The 19,211-nt window shown below is 42.6% G+C and overlaps 1 protein-coding gene across 1 annotated transcript in view; it reads right to left on the reverse strand.

Annotated features, from left to right (window-relative positions):
- Window positions 1-19,211, reverse strand: part of MOCOS (molybdenum cofactor sulfurase) — a 62,899-nt gene that overhangs the window by 28,500 nt on the left and 15,188 nt on the right. The window contains exons 4-8 of the mRNA XM_077135605.1: window positions 17,554-18,195; window positions 13,858-13,934; window positions 11,639-11,838; window positions 9,592-9,708; window positions 7,758-8,165 (exon numbers count right to left, since the gene is read on the reverse strand). Of these exons, the coding sequence (XP_076991720.1) occupies window positions 7,758-8,165; window positions 9,592-9,708; window positions 11,639-11,838; window positions 13,858-13,934; window positions 17,554-18,195 (1,444 nt within the window). The remainder of the gene's footprint in view (window positions 1-7,757; window positions 8,166-9,591; window positions 9,709-11,638; window positions 11,839-13,857; window positions 13,935-17,553; window positions 18,196-19,211) is intronic.

Consider the following 19,211-nt stretch of genomic DNA (forward strand, 5'->3'; position numbering starts at 1 on the left):
TCTCAATATGGATCTCAATAACCACCAAAGAATGAGAACATTCACAAATATATGGAGATTAAATAACACACTCTTAAACAACCAGTGGGTCAAAGAAGAAATTGCTAGAGAAATCAGTAGCTCTCTGGAGATGAATGAAAATGACAAAACAACTTATCAGAGCTTATGGCAGAAGACAAAGGCTGTGCTGAGAGGGAAGTTTATTGCTCTAAATGCCTATATTAAAAAACAAGAAAGAGGAAAAATTGAGGACTTTACAGCCCACCTGGAGGAAATTGAGAAAGAACAGCAAACTAACCCCAAAGCAGATAGAAGAAGAGAAATAACAAAGATTAAAGCAGAGACAAATGAATGGGAGAACAAAAGGGCAATAGGAAAGAATCAATAAAACCAAAAGTTGGTTCTTTGAAAAAATCAATAAAATTGATGGGCCACTAGCAAGACTGACAAAGAAAAAAAAGAGAGAGGATGCAAATAAACAAAATCAGAAATGAGAAGAGGTGCATTACCAGAGACCCTTAAGACAAAAAAGAAATCATAAGAGGACACTATGAACAACTATACATTAACAACCTAGACGACTTAGATGAAAAGGACAAATTCCCGGAGACACAGAAACAAGCTACACTGACTCAGGAAGAAATAGAAGATCTCAACAAACCAATCACAAGTAAAGATATTCAATCAGTCATCAAAAATCTTCCAACAAAGAAAAACCCAGGGCCATATGGCTTCACAGGGAAATTCATCAAACATTGCAAAGAGAACTGACACCAACCTGCTCAAACTTTACCAAAAAAATTGAGGAAAAAGGAACTTTACCTAACTCATTTTATGAAGCTAACATTATTTTAATACCAAAACCGGGTAAAGATGCTATAAGAAAGGAAAACTACAGGCCAATCTCCCTAATGAACATAGATGCAAAAATTCTCAATAAAATATTAGCAGATTGAATCCAACAACACATTAAAAGAATTATACACCATGGCCAAGTGGGGTTTATACCAGGAATGCAAGGATGGTTCAACACAAGAAAATCAATTAATGTAATACAGCACATTAACAAATCGAAAGGGAAAAATCACATGATCATCTTGATTGATGCTGAAAAGCATTTGACAAAATTCAGCATACTTTCTGATAAAAACACTTCAAAAGACAGGGATCAAAGGTAACTACTTCAATATGATAAAAGGAATATATGAAAAACTGACAGCCAGCATCATAGTCAATGCAGAGAGACTGAAATCTTTCCCCCTAAGATCAGGTACAAGACAAGGATGCCCACTGTTACCACAATTATTCAACATTGTACTAGATGTTCTAGTTGGACCAATCAGGCAGGACAAAGAAATAAAAGGCATTCAAATTGGAAAGGAAGAAATAAAACTCTAATTATTTGCAGATGATATGATACTATATTTGGAAGATCCTGAGAAATACATAGCAAAGTTCCTTGAGTTAATAAACAAATTCAGAAAGGTGGTAGGATACAAAGATAATGTGCAAAAATCAGTAACATTTCTATACACAAGCAATGAGCTGAGAATTCAGTTAAGGAAAAAATTCCACTGAAAATAGCAACTAAGAGAATCAAGTACTTAGGAATGAACTTAACTAGGAATGTAAAGGACTTGTACACAGAAAACTACATAACATTGTAAAAGAAATCAAAGGAGATCTAAATAGGTGGAAAGACATTCCCTGCTCATGGATAGGAAGGCTAAATATAGTTAAGACGTTAATTCTCTTCAAATTGATCTACTGATTCAACACAGTACCAATCAAAATTCCAACAACCTTCTTTGACTATTTGGAATAGCTAATTACAAAATTTATCCAGAAGGGAAAGAGACCCCAAAAATCCTAAAAAAGAACAAAGTGGGAGGATTAACACTTCCTGACCTCAAACCTATTACAAAGCCACAATGGTCAGAACAGTATGGTATCGGCACAAAGTCAGAAGCATTGACCAATGGAATCGAATCGTGAGTGCAGGAATAGACAACCAATTCTATGGTCAGCTGATTTTTGACAAAGCCCACAAATCCTCTGAACTGGGACAAAATAGTCTTTTCAATAATTGAACATGGAAGAATTGGATATCAATAGCCAAGAGAATGAAGGAAGACTCCTACACAAAAATTAACTCAAAGTGGATCAAACACCTGAATATAAAGAAGCACCATAAAGCTTCTAGAAGTAATGTAAGGAAACATCTTCAAGACCTAGTAACAGGAGGTAGCTTCCTAAACTTTATACCCAAAGCACAAGCAAGCATAAGCAATAATAATTTATCTATTATTATTAAAAATAGATAAATGGGAACTCCTCAAAATCAAATGTTTCTGCACCTCAAAAGACTTTGTCAAAAGGTGAAGAGGCAGCCAACTAAAAGGGAGAAAATATTCAGAAATCACATATCAGACAAAGGTTTGATTTCCTGTATATGCAAAGAAATCATACAACTCAACAACAAAAGAACAAGTAACCCAATTATAAAATGGACTGAAGATATAAATGGGCATTTTTCTGAAGAGCAAATACAGATGGCTCGAAAGTACACGAAGAGATGCTCATTTTCATTGGCTATAAGGGAAATGCAGATCAAGACTACAGTGAGATTCCACTTCACACCTATAAGAATGGCTGCTATTAAACAAACAGGATACTATAAATGTTGGAGAGGATGTGGAGAAACTGGGACACTTATGCACTGCTGGTGGGAATGTGTAATGGTGCAGCCACTATGGAAGACTGTTTGACAGTTTCTTAGGAAACTAAATATCAAGTTGCCTTATGACCCAGCAACAGCACGACTTGGTATACACCCAGAAGAGCTGAAAGCAACAACATAAACAGACATTTGCACACCAATGTTCATAGTAGCATTATTCACAATTGCCAAATGCCCATCAACAGACAAGTGGATCAACAAAATGTGGTCTACACGTACGATGGAATATTATGCAGCAGTAAGACAAAATGACAAGATGGACGAGTCTTGAGGACATAATGTTGAGTGATATTAGCCAGACACAAAAGGATAGATACTGTATGATTCCACTTTTAAGAACAGCATAAAGGTATAACCAGAGGCTTATAATACAGAATATAGGGGACTTAAAGATAATAGAAGCTAGAGATGGGTGAATCGTTAGCTAATGAGGTTGAATTCCAATGTAAGGGAAGATAGGAGTGAAGGTGGTTCTCTAGTGGGTCTATAAGTAATATTACCACATTGAAGATGAACAAGATTGAAAGGGGTTGTATAGACCTACATGTCCTACTGATTAACACTAGAAATATGAATTAGTTCTCCCAAGAATTATTTCAAAGATATGATTCCTGTACAAAGAATGTTAAATCCAGGGTACAAGTGCTATGAGCTATGTACAAACGGAAACCATCAGCACTACCACAGCAACAGCAGAGATAAATAATGAGGGGAGGGACAAGAGTTAAGAGGAGGTTGAGATTTCCCATTTGGCAAGGTTGTGTTTATTGGTTTTCTTTCTTTTGGGAACAATGAAATTGTCTAAAATTGAGAATGCTGAGGGACTGTGGACTTTGGGCCCTCTACACAATGCCCGATGAATGCAGGTGGCTGAAGGATGCATTGGCAGAGAAGTAAAACGGTGAATGATGGTGTATACTTATGAATGAAGGTGGTGCTGCTACAAAAAGGAACAATGTCGTGAGGCATGCAATGATGTGAATGAACATGTGGGACATTCGGTGAGACAAAATAAGCCGGAAACGAAAGAACAAGAATGGGATGGTCACCTTTAGAAAATGCTTATAAGAAAACAGGAGCTTAGATTGTGAGCTTTTAGAGCAGGCACACTAAGTCCTGAGTGGTGATCACTATTTCTGGATTTTGAGAGGTTGTTATATATATATATATATATATATATATATATATATATATATATATATATATATATATATATATAAAACCTAATATTTAGAGATAAGAACAAAGCCGAACAGGTTGGGGTTAAAGTAATTCAGAACATACCGGTAAGGAAGACAGTGTCTATATTTTAGAACCACACATACTCTTTGAGACCAATGGAAGAAAGGTTTATTTGATCTGGAACTGAAATTTTCTGTAGTACATAATATAATTCAAACTATCTGTATAGCTTATTTGAACAACTGAAACACAGGGAGCCCAGAATAAGAAAGAGGTCTTTTAATCCTGTATAGATTATTGTAATGACTGGAAACATCCTAGAGTGTATTAAGCAGATAATTAAAAAGTATTGGCAAAGTCCCCTGAGGGACAGGAGAAAAACTATGGAACTATTAAACCTTATCATGAGGGAATCCCCTGTTACTGTGTCAAACTTTAGGGACACCAAAATCAATAGGCCATGCCCTCAATCAGGAGTCTTACTCCTGTGAAGCTTATATAGGTAGTGGAGAAGCTTAGAATACCTATAGGCATGCCTAAGAGTTACTTCTAGAGGACCTGTGTCATTGCTAAGATGTGGCCTCAGTCTCTCTAAGCTCAACTCTGCAAGTGAAATCATTGCCCTACCCCCTCCGTGGGACATGACATCCAGGGGTGAAAGTCTCCCTGGCGAGGTGGGAGATGACTCCCAGGGATAAATCCAGACCTGGCACTATGGGATTAACAACTCCATCCTGACCAAAAGAGGGAAAAGAAGTGTAATAAAGTATCAGTGGCACAGAGAGTTCAAATAGAGTCGAGAGGCTACTCCGGAGGTTGCTCTTACAAAAGCTTCAAGTAGACCCTGCTACCTATCATAAACTGCCAACCCCCAACCAGGACCATTCCAGCCAATCCTAAAGAATACCTAGGCCAATATACAAGATTCAACAAGAGTTCCATGCACTAGAGTCACGTTCCAGAAATCTACAACCTCCAAATAGGTCCCTGATCCAGATAAATCCTGAAATCTAGCCCAGCCTCTCCAGAATATCAGATAGTTCCACCTCCCTACCCCATATTAGCGACAGACCCTTCCAATATGAAAAATTTAGAATAGCCATAGTCCAAACACCCCTAAAAAGAGGGATAGAAAGATCAAAGGTGATGGTGGAGTTATACAGAGAAGATAAGATTCAACAAATGAATATGAATTCTGAATTATTCAATTGATATCTCTTTTAGTCTCCAGTATTTTAGGGTAGCTAGAAGCAAAAACCTAAAGTTGTGAAATTGTAACCCATGTCAACTCTGAAATGTGTTCTACAACTAATTGTGGTGCTGTATTTTGAAATTTATAGCTTTTTTGTATAGATGTCATTTTTCACAAAAAAAAAAGAAGGGAAAAAAAAGCTATGGATTTAACAAATGAGCACGATTGCTGAATCATTATGATATTTGTTTTAGTCACCAGTATCTTGGAGCTGCTAGAAGGAAAAACCTAAATTGTGGAACTGTAACCTATACCAAACTCTGAAATCTGTTCTATATCTAGTTGTTGTGGTATGCTTTGAAATGTGCTGCTTTTTTGTATATATGCTATTTTTCACAATTAAAAAAAAACAAAAAGCAAGTGGGTCACACACACAAAAATGTATATGACTGCTGAAGCATTATACTGATATTTCGTTTAGCCTCCAATGTCTTGGAATAGCTAGAAGGGAAAGGCTAAAATTGTGGAACTGTAACCCATATCATACTCTGAAATCTGTTCTATAACTCCTTGTTACAATGTACCATAAAATATATTGCTTTTTTGTATATATGTTATATTTCACAATAGAAAAAATGTTTTAAAAAAAATTAAAAAGGAAAGAAAGAAACCCCTCTCAGGGGCCAGAACTACTTTGTCAGCGTGAATTCCTCAAGTTGGTACTGCATAGCTACAGAAGTTGCAGTTTTATTTTTGTATAGCTTTTTTCCTAAAAATGATTTGTAGTTATGTGTGCAGTAGTTTGCCTTGATATATGCATTCTACAATAAAAACCAAGGCATGCTGAACTACTTATGTGCCACAATGACCTCCTGATGCCCCAGCAGGCCTGCCCCTCCCCCAGTCAGCAACATCACCATCGACCCTCTGAGATGCTGCCCTCCCTGAATGCAGGAATCATTTCCATTTTGCTTGTCACTGTATTCCAGGTGCTGGCACAGGGCTAGGTAGGTGGTAGGTGCTTAGGACATAATTTCTGAATTAGTGGATGGAAGAAAGTTATGAAATCTCTGAGCCTCAGTGTTCTTACCTATAAAATTTGGACTTTAATTCCTGCTGTGCTATCTGCGTGACATGGCTGTCACTATGGAACATGACCGATCTGTGAAAATGGAATCCTATGTCTGCGGGAAACAGACTGTCTCCATTCTGGAGTGGGAGAGAGCTGGCAGACAGGCTCATGTGGGAGACGCTGAAAAGCATTTGACAAATGGCCCTGACCTTCGTATGTCTGACCAGAAACCAGAAAGCCTACTGTCCCAGAGACTCAGAAGCTTGAGGCCTTTGCCTGGGACTTGGGACATACACACAAAGTGTATAAAGACTGTCCTCAAATTGGCCACAGCAGGGAAGAAGGAGTCAGGGGAATTAGGGCAAACTGGCCAGCCAAGACAAGAATTCATCCCTGCCAAGCTCAGTGATTGCCCAGCAGCACTCCTCGATAGAATGTGCTTCCATTCTGCAGGGAGAACTGAACTAACTGAAGGGAACAAATTGCATGAGAGCCTGGACCCAGGGGTCAGCAGACCGGGGTTCAAATCCTTGCTGTATCATTCACAAGCATGTGACCTGGAAAAAGTGCTTAATCTCAATCACCCTCAGACTCCGTAATCATAAAACGGGGATAACATTATGATCTACCTTGTTTGACTGTTTTAGGTACCAAATGAAACAAAACATGTCAAATGCTACAGCACACAGCCAGCAACTCATTCAGTGAAAGTTGCATCCATAATTATTGAAAGGTAAGTAGGTAGTGACCCCTCAGAATCAGGACACTCTCGGTGGTCACCATAAGCAGAGCCAGGTTCAACAGTCAGCCCAATAAAGTCTCAGTTGGCTAAGAGTTCAGATAGAGTTGAGAGGCTATTCTGGAGGCTACTCTTACGCAAGCTTCAGCTAGACACTGCTGATTACCATGGTTTGCCAAACCCCAACTAACACCATTCCTATTAACCCTAAAGAATACCCAGGGCTTTATTTGAGATCCTACAAAAGTTACGCACACTAAGTTTATATTTCAGAAACGTGAAACCTTCAGATGACTCCTAGGCCAGGTAAGTCCTGAGACCCAGAGGGGTCAGTCTCTCCAAGAACAGTTCCATCCCCCTCTCCCATAATGTTAACACCTCTTTTCAACATGAAAAAGCTAGAACAGGGATAACCCAAATACCCCTAAAGATTGGGAGAAGGCTCAGTGGAGAAGGAGGAGCTATAATAGAGAAGATAGGCTTTAACAAATGAGTATGACAATTGAATCATTATATCAATATTTTTAGTCTCCAGTGACTTGGAGCAGCTAGAAGAAAAAAACCTGAAATTGTGGCACTGTGATCCATACCAAACTCCGAAATCTGTTCTACAACTACTTGTTAAATGTACTTTGAAATGTATTGTTCTTGTATATATGTTGTATTTCATAATTAAAAAAAAGTTAGCCCACACCACAGAAATGAGATTGTATATCACAATACTCTGTTATCACAATACTCTTGACAGATGACTTTGATTTTTGGCATGATTTCCTTCACTTCTTGCACTATTTTCTTGACTTTCTGTTCTGTGCGGCGATGAAACGCTTACCTCAAAGGCGGCGCAGGATTTGATCGGGTACAGATAAAGGTTGGTGACAACGTGCGGCCCCGGGCCCGCATCCGGGACTCCTGCACTTTTCCCTGAAGGGGTCTCCAGGGCTCTGCCGGCCACGCCCAAAGGTGGGCACAAACCCACGGCATTCGCAGGGGCGGACGAGGGGTCCCAGGGCGTAAGACCGCGTCCGGCGGCGCCAGTAGGCGCGCTCCGACCCTGGCGCGCTGCCGGCGCGGGCCCCGTGCCCCGGGCGCGGGTCTGCGGGCGCAGGCGGGTTGCTGTGATGAACCCGAGGAAGGCCTGGGCGTCCTCCAGCGTCGACATGTATCCGAAGGAAATCCTCACAGATCCCGTCGGCTGCCCATCTACGAGGTCGACGTCATCTCCACAGATGTGACCAGCCTGGAGGAGAAGAGAAATACGTCGGCCAGAGTGGCTCATGTCTCATGGGTGTTGTAAAACAAAATCAGCCCAAGAGAACGCAAGGGCAACGCTGAAGTGTGCTGTGCGCCCGAGGTGCCACTACGAGAAGCTAAAAGCAGAGCGAGTGTAAACATTCCTGCCAGGAGATGAGGAGAGGCCGGAGTACCTGGGTCCCCAAGCTCTGCTGCCCAGTGCCAGTCACTGTCAGAACAGTGGGTTAGGCTGTGCCATACACTTCCCCCCACGCTAACTCCAGCCACCAAAGAGATGGGGCCATGGAATCCCACAGGGCCAAACAGTTCATCCAGAACTGCAGTTATGTGCATTCTGAGCACCATACTCTCTTTAATAAAAATCAGTTTATGGTTTAGTTGGATCTTGTACATATAATACGGAGTGGCAACCAAAAGAAACTCAGGTTATAAACTATTCAGAAATAATAAGGACTGCATCATTCAAACTATTCTTATGAAATGGTTCAAAACAGGCTGAATCCTGAAGTGAAAAACCTTGGGCTAGAGAAGAGGGAGGGAGTAGAGGGGAGAGATTCTGAAAGATGCAGAAACCCCCCCAAGAACATTTCCACTCACCACCCAACCCAATGATCAGCTGACTCTAGCTTGAAAATTTTCCCCTGTAGGACTGGTTTAGCTAAGTGACCTCTGTGTGCACAAGCACACTGCCATGCATACACCTCCCTTCAGGACATCCTTTAAACATCACCTTTAATTTTTATTTAAAAAATGAATCAATAATAATCAATAATATTTTGAAGTGTTTTCTATTTTTGTTGAACTTTTTGTAGTGGGTTACATGGTGGTCTCCAAAAATTATGTCTACATGCCTGGAACCTATGAATGCAAATATTTGGGGAAAGGGCCTTTGCAGGTGTAATTAAGTTAAGGATCTTGAGATTAAATCATCCTGGATTACCCCCTGTGGGCCCTAAGTCCAATATGACTGGTGTCCTTTCAAAAAGAAGGAAATGTGGACACAGAGACACAGACAGAGGGAAGAAGACCACATGAAGACGGAGGCAGAGTTTAGAGTTATGCAGCCGCAAGCCAAGGCACACCTGGGGCACCAGAAGCTGGGTGAGGCAAAGAAGTATCCTCCCCTTGAGTCTTTAGAAGAAATACAACTCTGCTGTCACCTTGACATCAGACTTCTGGCCTCCAAGAGAATACAGTTCTGCTACAAATCACCCATATTGTGGCAACTTGTTATAGCAGTTCTAGGAACCTATACACCCTTTTTTCTTGGCACATATTCACAAGACTAAGAAAAATGAACCTGCAAATCCAGCCCTCACCCCAGCCAGGCAGCCCTAGGCACATGGATGGTTGAAAGCAGCCACCATTGAGTCTTGCTGGCAATCACTGGGGCCCCAGGGTGCAGTACCAACCTGAAGATGCTTCTTGACCATCTCATCACTTATGCCCAGGTGCCTCTGACAGGCCCCAGTGTTACAGAAGCAGCCAGTCCGCACCTGGATGTTGTAAAGACTGGCCATTTTATCCACCTGAAAATTTAATATGACATGGAACCAGTGTTAACAATTATCCAGTTTCACTCTGATCGCCTGGCATAGAATTTCAGATCAACATTTTGACCTCTGCTTCCCAGCAATAAAATGAAAAAATGAGTCTCGGATTTTGCTCTAAAATGATCTATCACAAATGTATTAAATATATTTCATAAAATGTTACTGAAAAGTGAAAACGTCAAGTTTGGAGCAAATTCCAAGTTAAGAGCACACATACGTCAAGTGGAAGTCACGGGAATAAAATTTTAGTGAGGCTGACTAGGGATTTGGGGCACCTTTTGGCTTCAACTGCCACAGGGTTTGACCAGCAGAGTGGGTCCCACCTGGGCAGGCCACTCAGCCTGGAACACAAAGCATCGCTGGTGTTCCAGCGATGCTTTGTGTGCTAGAGATTTGCTTTTCAAAATTTCCCTAACTTTGGGTTGAACTGCAGAACTGCTGTTCAACTCAATCCAAAAGTTTCCAAGGCTCTTTCCCGCCCTCTGGAGGCTCTAGGGGGTGATTTGCATGCACTCAAATCTCCAAGGTAGTTCCAGCACCAGGAGACGTATGTCTCAGCTCCTTTGGTTGTGGGTCAAGGACTCCATTCCCCCAAGGAGTTGGGGGGCCAGTCAGGGTACTCAACCCAGGTGGCTCAGGCTGACCTCAAGGGAAGGAGCCAGGAAAATACACATTTCTCCAGATAGGTAAAGCTTTGAAACTTTTCTTTCTAGGAAGTCACAAAAGGAGTAGCCAGCGGCAGCACAAGGAATATGGCGTCCTCTGCAGCCTACCAGGCACATGTGATCAGCCTGAGCGGGGCACGTTAATGATGTTTCCCTCACATCCTTTTCAAGACCATGGCTGAATTGACTTTGGCCATCTTCCTGGACTGTCAGAGTGAAAAGAAATCATTCTCTGGGCCTTCCTGAGGGGTCTCAGGAAAACAACCCTACCCCTTTGTCCTTGGCAAATACTACCATGACATAGAAACCTATTAATAAAATTCACAACTTCCTTGGATCTCTGAGGTGAGACCTGGTAGCACCACCAGGTCTGGCCAACATCTTCCAAACTTATCTAATCATCCAATCCACTCCTTGTGGGGCTTCTCTGAGCACACATGGTCTGGAAAGGCTTTTGCCTCCCCCTTCTCAGTCTATGATGCTGTTAGGACCACTTACCATCATGTCAGAGTTCTGTATGACTCTGAACTCTAATTGACCAACTCCTCAACTGTGACAAGGACCCAAGAAGTTCCCAAGCTGAAAACCACTATTTACTTTGTTTCCATGGGAAAATACATTCAGGGAGTATTTCTGCCCAAACCATGTTATAATCATCATAAGCATAAATTCTTTGAACTCATCATATGCATAAACTATGGCAGAAATAAAGGTTTTTGTGATGCTAAGGGTATCATTTCTATTTCTCATTTTTAAAAAGGAGTTCGGAGTTCCAAACAAGATGCAAACAAATGATGGTAACATGATTCTCAATGCTGGGCAACCCTAGATGATGATGCAATATATCACCAGGGTTGTACACAAAATGACCTCAGGTGTGGAGTTTTTCTGTGCTACCTTTCTGTCTACACTATTTAGTGGGTTTTCCCTTGCTGGCAAGCTGTCACCTTCCACCACTATCAGAGAATCAGTCTCTCTGCACTTTAAATTTACCACTGTGGTTGTGTAAAGAGGGCTGAAAAACTAAACCGCGTGACTTGTTAGAATTGTGTGTAAATGAAAGTAAAGAGGCTCTGAGCTAGGACCTGGTGGTGCTTCCAACAGAGCCTGGGTTTCACTTTCGCTACTTCAAGGGCACAGCAACCTTTCATGCAGATTTTTCAAGGCTCGGAAAGACTTCAGGATTCCAGACGAGAGAGCTTCTGCTATGAACAGGTCAGGGAAATGGAAAGAAAACCCACCTGGGAGTAACCAATGATGTCCCCTTTGTCATCCAGCACATTAAAACTGATGATTGGACCTTGAACCTCGGGGCTGCTGAACTCGGAATCACTATAAATCCGCACCACGGGACGTCCGTTGGGGTACTGGAGGCTGGACAGGGCAGTGTAGGTATACTGAGCCAAGGCGAAGGTGTGCTGCTTTATATTCTCCATTCCACCTCAAAAACAATCGTGAATTCATTTTAAAAAAGGTCATGGACTTTACATAAAATTCACTCACTCATTTTTAAGTAAATAAGATCATATTAACTAGCAAACCTGGACTTCACACTAAAATCACTGTCCATACAATGTGCATGTAGGTCTTTGATACTGAACAATTAATTATTAGTCTGTAGAATTTTTCTTAGGAATTGTTCTCATCCTCTTTTTGTTATAATGTTACTTAAACATTCAGATAATTTAGACCCTGTGGTAACAGACTGCAAAAAAAAAATGTTTGAGAAAACCCTCTTGACCAAAAGGGGGAAGAGTGAAATGAGACAAAGTGTCAATGGCTGAGAGATTCCAAACAGAGTCAAGAGGTTATCCTGGGGGTTATTCTTATGCATTAAGCAGATATCACCTTGTTATCCAAGAGGAAATGGAGAGGCTGGAGGGAACTGCCTGAAAGTGTAGAGCTGTGTTCCAGTAGCCATGTTTCTTGATGATGATTGTGTAATGATACAGCTTTCACAATGTGACTGTGTCTGATACTCCTTTTATCTACCTTGTCAAAAGATGAGTAGAACATATGGAATAAAAATAAATAATAGGGGGAACAAATGTTAAAATAAATTTAGTTTGAAATGCTAGTGATCAATGAAAGGGAGGAGTAAGGGGTATGACGTATAATTTTTTTTTCTGTTTTCGTTCTATTTTTCTGTTGTCTTTTTATTTCTTTTTCTGAATTGATGCAAATGTTCTAAGAAATGATCATGAAGATAAATATGCAACTATGTGATGATATTGTGAATTACTGATTATATATGTAGAATGGAATGATCACATATTAAGAATGTTTGTTTTTCTTTCCCGCAATTTTTTTAATTACTAAAAAAAATTTCTTTAAATGTGCAATTGTTTTTCTTTAGAAGTATTGGCTTTTTTCCCCTTTTTTAATGTTTAAGTTATTTTCAAATTTTAAAAATCAATTAAGTAGGAAAAATCAGGATTTGCCTTATCGTGAAGTTGATAGTTTCAATATTTGCTGTCAAAGGTGCCCCTGGCCCTGCCATACCCTGTCACCCAAGGTTTGGTGTGCTGTTCATTTCTCTCCTTGGGAAAGGTTCTTTTCACGTCTTTATTTTCTCCTTCCTTTTTCCTGAACGATGCCCAGGCACCTCCCTGCATTACAGCCAGGATAACTGTCCCTTCTCCTTTCTGCCCCCAGTGTCAGGTAATGGCTGAGGACCAAAAGTGACCTGTGGGTCCGTCACTGCGACAAGAGGGAGAGAGAAGGACTGACCAACGACCACGGCCATTCCCATACGGGTGGAACAAGCACTGCCACCAGGTTTGGGAGCTCAGCCTCTGGAAGGAGCACCTAGAAGGACAGTGCAATGGAGGGACGCCCGGCTCACCAGACAGAAGCCCCTCCACTGTGTACGTTAGTGTCAGGCCATGTGGGATCGGCAGTGGCATCTGTCCATGTGCCGGCCTCCAACAAATGCCCCCCATCGAACCACACACCCCAAATACTTGTCAGGAAAGAGACCGTGCATCATGCAAAGGCCACAGGCAGAGACAGCAGTTAATCCCAAGTAGTATCCCAGTTACCAGCTTCCTGGCCCTGGGGAAGGCATTTAAACTCTTCGTGCACCAGTTCCTTCCTGTGCTAAGTGGGCTCATCATATAGCTCTTTCGTGGGGCTGCAGAGAGGATTAGCAAGGTAAAAGCTTGTAACCATGACCAGACAAGGGACCAGGGATGGCTCCCCTGTTTCTGTGAAGCTTTTAATCTACTTAGTTGGACTCTGACCCATTAAAATCTTCTTTTAACTGACAAAACAAAACAACTTCGTCTTTTGCTCTCAGAAGTCATTTTGAAATTATCTAGAATCAGATTCAACTACATTCACGTACAGCTACTGGGTACCAATGACTTTGCTCTTCCTTCCTCTGAATCACAACCAGGCCAGGTCTCTTCCAGGGGCACGAGCAATGAGTGCAAATTCGACACGGATAAAACGTCCTCACCTGTGAGGCGCTCCAGGGCGTCAAATCCATGCTTCAGCGCTATCACGTCAAGGAACGAGATGGTGCCGTCTTCAAACCTACAGTCACAGTGAGGGGAGCACGGTCAGGCTGCAGCCAATATCTCCATGTGCATTTTGTACGTAATGAGATTTTTTTTTTTTTTCCGCATGGGCAGGCACCGGGAATCAACCTCAGATCTCTAGCATGGCAGGTGGGAACTCTGCCTGCTGAGCCACGTTGCCTGCCCTGTGATGAGATTTTGATTTTTGGTTTAGCCATGATCTATTAACACACAACCTTGTCCTCTGCAGCCTGACAGGGGAGAAGGCTTCACACTCCAAGACACGCCCAACTGCCTCAAGCCCTAACCAGTTCTGCAGCTTTCTCAGGCTGCTCCAAACCTCCTAGGATGGGCTGGCAGTGATGATAAAGGGCTTTGAAAAGCAGTCACCACCTTGAGACACTAAGAAACAGAAAGACTCTTTGCAGCTCCCAGGAAGACTTTCGACTTGACAAAATCTCGAATGTCTTGCGCTCCTGACCTGCTGCCCTTTGACCACCCAAATGGCACCACCAGCAGAACACATCAGTGTGATCAACCGTGCAGCTCAGATGTTCTCAACAAGAGAAGGCCCACATCTCTGGAACCGTGGATTGATAAAATTATAAGCTCTCATTAATACAGCAGATGAATAACTTCCCGATTATCAAAGCATTCATTATACTTGCATTTATAAATACTTATTTAGTCAGAAAACTCATCAAGCTTTTATTGACCACTATGTGCCAGGCACCATCCTAGGTGCTGAGGATACAGCTGTGAACTCCACAAGCAAAAATCCCTGCCTGCCTAGTACTCCTCACATTCCCATGAGGACATGGAAACAAGGAGCAAAAACAACAACAGCACACACACAAAAACCAAAGATAGAACATGCCAAGTGGGATCAGTGCAACGAAGATGAATGAGGAGCAAGGGGCTACCAGCTACTTGAGACAAGATGGTCAGGGCAGGTCCTCTCAGAGGACATGGGAAGTGAGGGAGTGAGCAGCAGATTTCGGAAGGAAGCAGCTTTCCAGAAAGGGGTGTGCAGCCAAGGCCCTGGGTGCGAGGGGGCCTGGCACACTGCAGAACAGCAGAGGGAACAGGGAAAGGGATGGGTAAGGGAAGAGAAGTGGAGGGTGGTATGGTCTGATCGAGAAGGGACTTGCACCTAAAGAGTGGAAGAAAGATCAAAGGTGTTGGTGGAGTTATACAGAGAAGGTAGGGTTTAACGAGTATGATGTTGAATCATTATATTGATATTTCCTTTAGTCTCCAGTATCTTAGAACAGCTAGAAATAAAAGCCTAAAATTGTGAAACTGTAACCCATACTAAACTCTGAAATCTGTTCTACAACTAATTGCTGTGCTGTGTTTTGAAATTTATTGCTTTTACGTATATATGTTATTTTTCACAAAAATTTTTTTTAAAAAGTCAATTGTGATGATAAAAAAATATTTAAACCCTCTAGCCTCCTATATTCTGGAGCAGCTAGAAGGAAAAACCTGACAGGATCGTATGGTAGTCCATGACAAGCTCTGGGATCTGACTTGTAACAACTTGTCGAAGAGCTCTTTGGAAACTATTGCTTTTTTCCTTCTTTGCTTTGTACATATGTTATATTATACAATAAAAAAAAATTTTAAAAAAAGAAAAAGAAGAAGAAGAAGGGCCCTGCAGCCACAGTTGGAGCTCTTGCTTCCACTCTGAATGGCATAGGTGGCTGGAGGGCTCCAAGCAGAAGGGTGACAGGATGGGACCTCTGTTCTAGCCAGACCCCCTGGCTGCTGGGGGCAGAACTGACTGCAAGTGTGGGGGGTTGGGGGGATGGGGGGAATCAGGAAGGAGACCAAAGAGGCTGTAGCAAGGATCCAGGGGAAGGACAGTTTGGGACAAACAGCTGCCTTATGCAAGTTGAAACTTTCAATGGAAATATGGTGTTTAGTATTTTAATACTCTAGGAATAAAGTGTGCTCAAAACACTGTTACTGCAACTTTAATTTCTTTGTAAAACTAGTATTAACTGATTCACATACAGAATCAGTAATCAATCAATAGTGATCTCTTATAAATCAATCACTAAAAAATTTATTACTCACTGAAGAGTTAAGTGTTAATAATGACTGAAGATATCAATTGGTCAAGAATAAATAATTGCTTATTGATCAATAATTATTAATAGGATTTTTCTTGCAAAAAAAGGAGGGATTTTGTTTCTATCAAGGGTTGTATCTCATAAGGTTATAAAATACTAGAGGTTATGAACACAGTTTGAGTTGGGTATTAAATCTCTTGCATTCTGGTCCTAGGTTCACACACAAAAAAATTAGGCTCGTAATGTTATGTGAATATATTCTGCTGTGTGGGAATCTTGGTGAGACACCTGCTGCAAGGTAATCCAGCAGGAAGCAAAGGAAAGGTCTGGCCCAGGTCTGCCCATTGTGCTTTGCCCACTTAAGGAGCTGCCCCACCTTTCTTGGCCTGCAGGTACCACTACTGGCCAAATAAAGTTTAGGGAGTCACTTTATTCTGCTTTCAATTTATATAATTCTATACTTGTCATTTTTTTCCTCTCTTGGTTAATTATCATACTTGGATACAAAAGAGTTTACATTAGCATTCCTGTTTTAGAATCCAACAAATATGGAAAAATTCCCAAAAAGAGAGCCCTCCAACAGCCTCAGAACAGGTATTGAATGCTTTCTTCATCCTGGCGCTTTGCCAGGACAGGGTCTTCATCCCCACTTTACAGAAGAAACATGAGGTACAGAAAGGTCAAGTCACTTGACCACATTCCCACAGCTGATATATTGTGGAGCCAAGATTCATCCCCCAGTGGCCCAGTTCCAGGGCCTATACTCTTAGGCTGTGTCCCTACCTGCAGAACCCTTGAGTCCTCGGGGATCCAATCCACTGTCCTTTCTAGGCCCAAGGCCCTCTCAGGCACCAGCAAGATGATTAGCAAACTGCCCCACCCCCTGAATAACACACAGACCATGTGCCCCCTGCTGGTCCACACAGCAGAAACCTTGGGTCATCTGCCATTTTCACCCTCTCACGTGTCTAGCTCATGGGTCCCAGTCAGCCCTATGCTGAGGAAGTAACAGATGCCAGCAGAGCCTGTGCCGTTTGAGGGCAAGAAGCAGCCTGCTCTCAGATGCTCTTTGGAACTCATAGCCGGCCAACAGAGGCTGTCCTTAACAGTGCCCAAAGTCTGGAGGCCTTGTGTTTAACTGATTCTTCTTGCTAACAAGGTGCCAAGCTGAGCAGACTCTAACTGCTGACAAACGGGTTGTGCTGTCAACGTGTGCGCACACTTGTTTCAACAATGCCACTGAAGCTGCTTTAATCTTCCACCTCTTGTTGGTGCTCTGAGGCAAATGCCTGGTGGCCCACCCTCCTTCTGTCCCTAATGGTCTTTGATCTCTGCTTATTGGCTTCACCTGCAGGCCATGGCACTGCCACAACCGTGGAGAAGCCCAGAAATATGGACAGAGTTCACGGAGCCTTTGGTTAGCTGACCTCTGCCTCCCAGATCTGAGCCCTGTGCAAGCTTCTGGCCCTGCCAGCAACACCCAACAGCCCTGACCCCATGGCCCAGACCAGCCCCTTGTGCAATCCTACAGGCGGCCACTCCCCATGGCGAGGTTACCTTTCAGCCAGTGTCTGTCTCGGGACATAGAAGTCCTCTCCTGCAAGGTATGCAGCAGCTGTGCCTCCCCCAAAGTAGGTTTTCCTCAGGAGAGGAGCCATACGATTATTCACCAGCAGAGCCCCCAAGCCAGTGGGGAATCCAAAGATCTTATAGAAGGAGATGGGGACAAAGTCAGCAGGGTGAGCTGACAGGTCCAAGGGTGAGGTGCTCACGTAGGAGGCGGCATCCAGGAGCACCGACCACCTCCCAGGCACGCTCACCGGGCACATCCGCCCCGACTGGATCTCTTCTACCCAGCAAAGGGGGTACCTCGTTCCAGAAAAGTTACTCTGAGCTGGATAACAGAAGAGATGTAGAAGCTGGCTGTCAGGGGCGCTGGTGGGAGCCCCGCGTTTCTCTGCCAACTGCATGTCCTCTGGGCTGACCGGGACGGAGGTGACCTTCATGGCCCCGACCACCTTCCTAATGCCCACCACAGAGGTGTGGCTGTCGGTGAGATAACAGAACCGACTCACGCTGCTCTCGGGGCCCTGGGGCGCCCACGGAAAGGCCTCCGCCACTAGCTTCAGTGCAGCCGTGGTCCCAGATGTGAAAATCACACTGTAGACTTCTGGGGAAGTGTGGAAGTGCGCCAGGATCCTGCAAGAGGCACAACATCACTCCTTGGTCTCAGCTCAGTGGGAAATGCTTGGAATTAGTTTTGTGTCTACTAAATATGACAGCTCTGCCTTGAGAGCCAGAAAAAAAACCCACCTTATGGTTGATGACGTTGGTAAATAATATCCAATTTAAGTCCACTTACAAGTTATCTGCCTGCAGTGCCACAACTTTGCAGTTTGGGTTGGGGTAGAGGAAGTCATGAATGGATGACAAGCAGGTTCAAATTGGCAAAACCACTTTGCCACCCAAACCCCCACCTCCACCTAGATAAGACAAAAATCCCTCACATCCTTAATATGCAATAATTCTGAATTGTACACTTATAAATAGCTAAAAGAGGAAATTTTGTATTTTATATGTTGCCACAAGTTTAAAAATATACATGTAATTATCTTAATTGAAAATACTCTCTCCTTGGTCTATTACCTGGTTCTAGCATAACAAATTTTAGGCCATGGACCTGTTTCACATTGCTTTTAATTCCCACAAACCTTCAGCAAAAGAGTAATACTTTCAAACTGGAAATAATGTAAAATTGTATTGGTTTGAGTAACTTTAGCTACCACCTGATAAGATGGCAGTGTAGGGAAGTGTAGAATTTAGTTAGTCCTCTAGGGCAACTAGTAAATAGACAGGAACTGTCTGGAGCAACTGTTTGGGGGACATCCATGACAGGACACACATTGCACACCAAAATGGAATGGATAGAAGGTCTGAGATCACAGTGCAAAACTGTAAGTAAAGTCTCACAATAATGGAGCTGGCTGCCTCTCTTGGAGTCACTTCCCCATGGGAGATGAAGCAGGCTGTACTAGGAACAAGGCATGGACAGCTTAAGCAAGCTCCAATTATGGATTTAATTAACAAATGCAGACTGTTGAATACAAGCTCCAAGCACAGATAAACCCAGACCATGCATAAAAGGAACCAGGAAGTCTTTCCCAGCGGAGATGAGGTGGGGCTAACAGAAAAACAACAACAACAACTAAACAGAG

Source organism: Tamandua tetradactyla, chromosome 18 (assembly GCF_023851605.1).
Source record: "Tamandua tetradactyla isolate mTamTet1 chromosome 18, mTamTet1.pri, whole genome shotgun sequence".
Taxonomy (NCBI): Eukaryota; Metazoa; Chordata; class Mammalia; order Pilosa; family Myrmecophagidae; genus Tamandua; species Tamandua tetradactyla.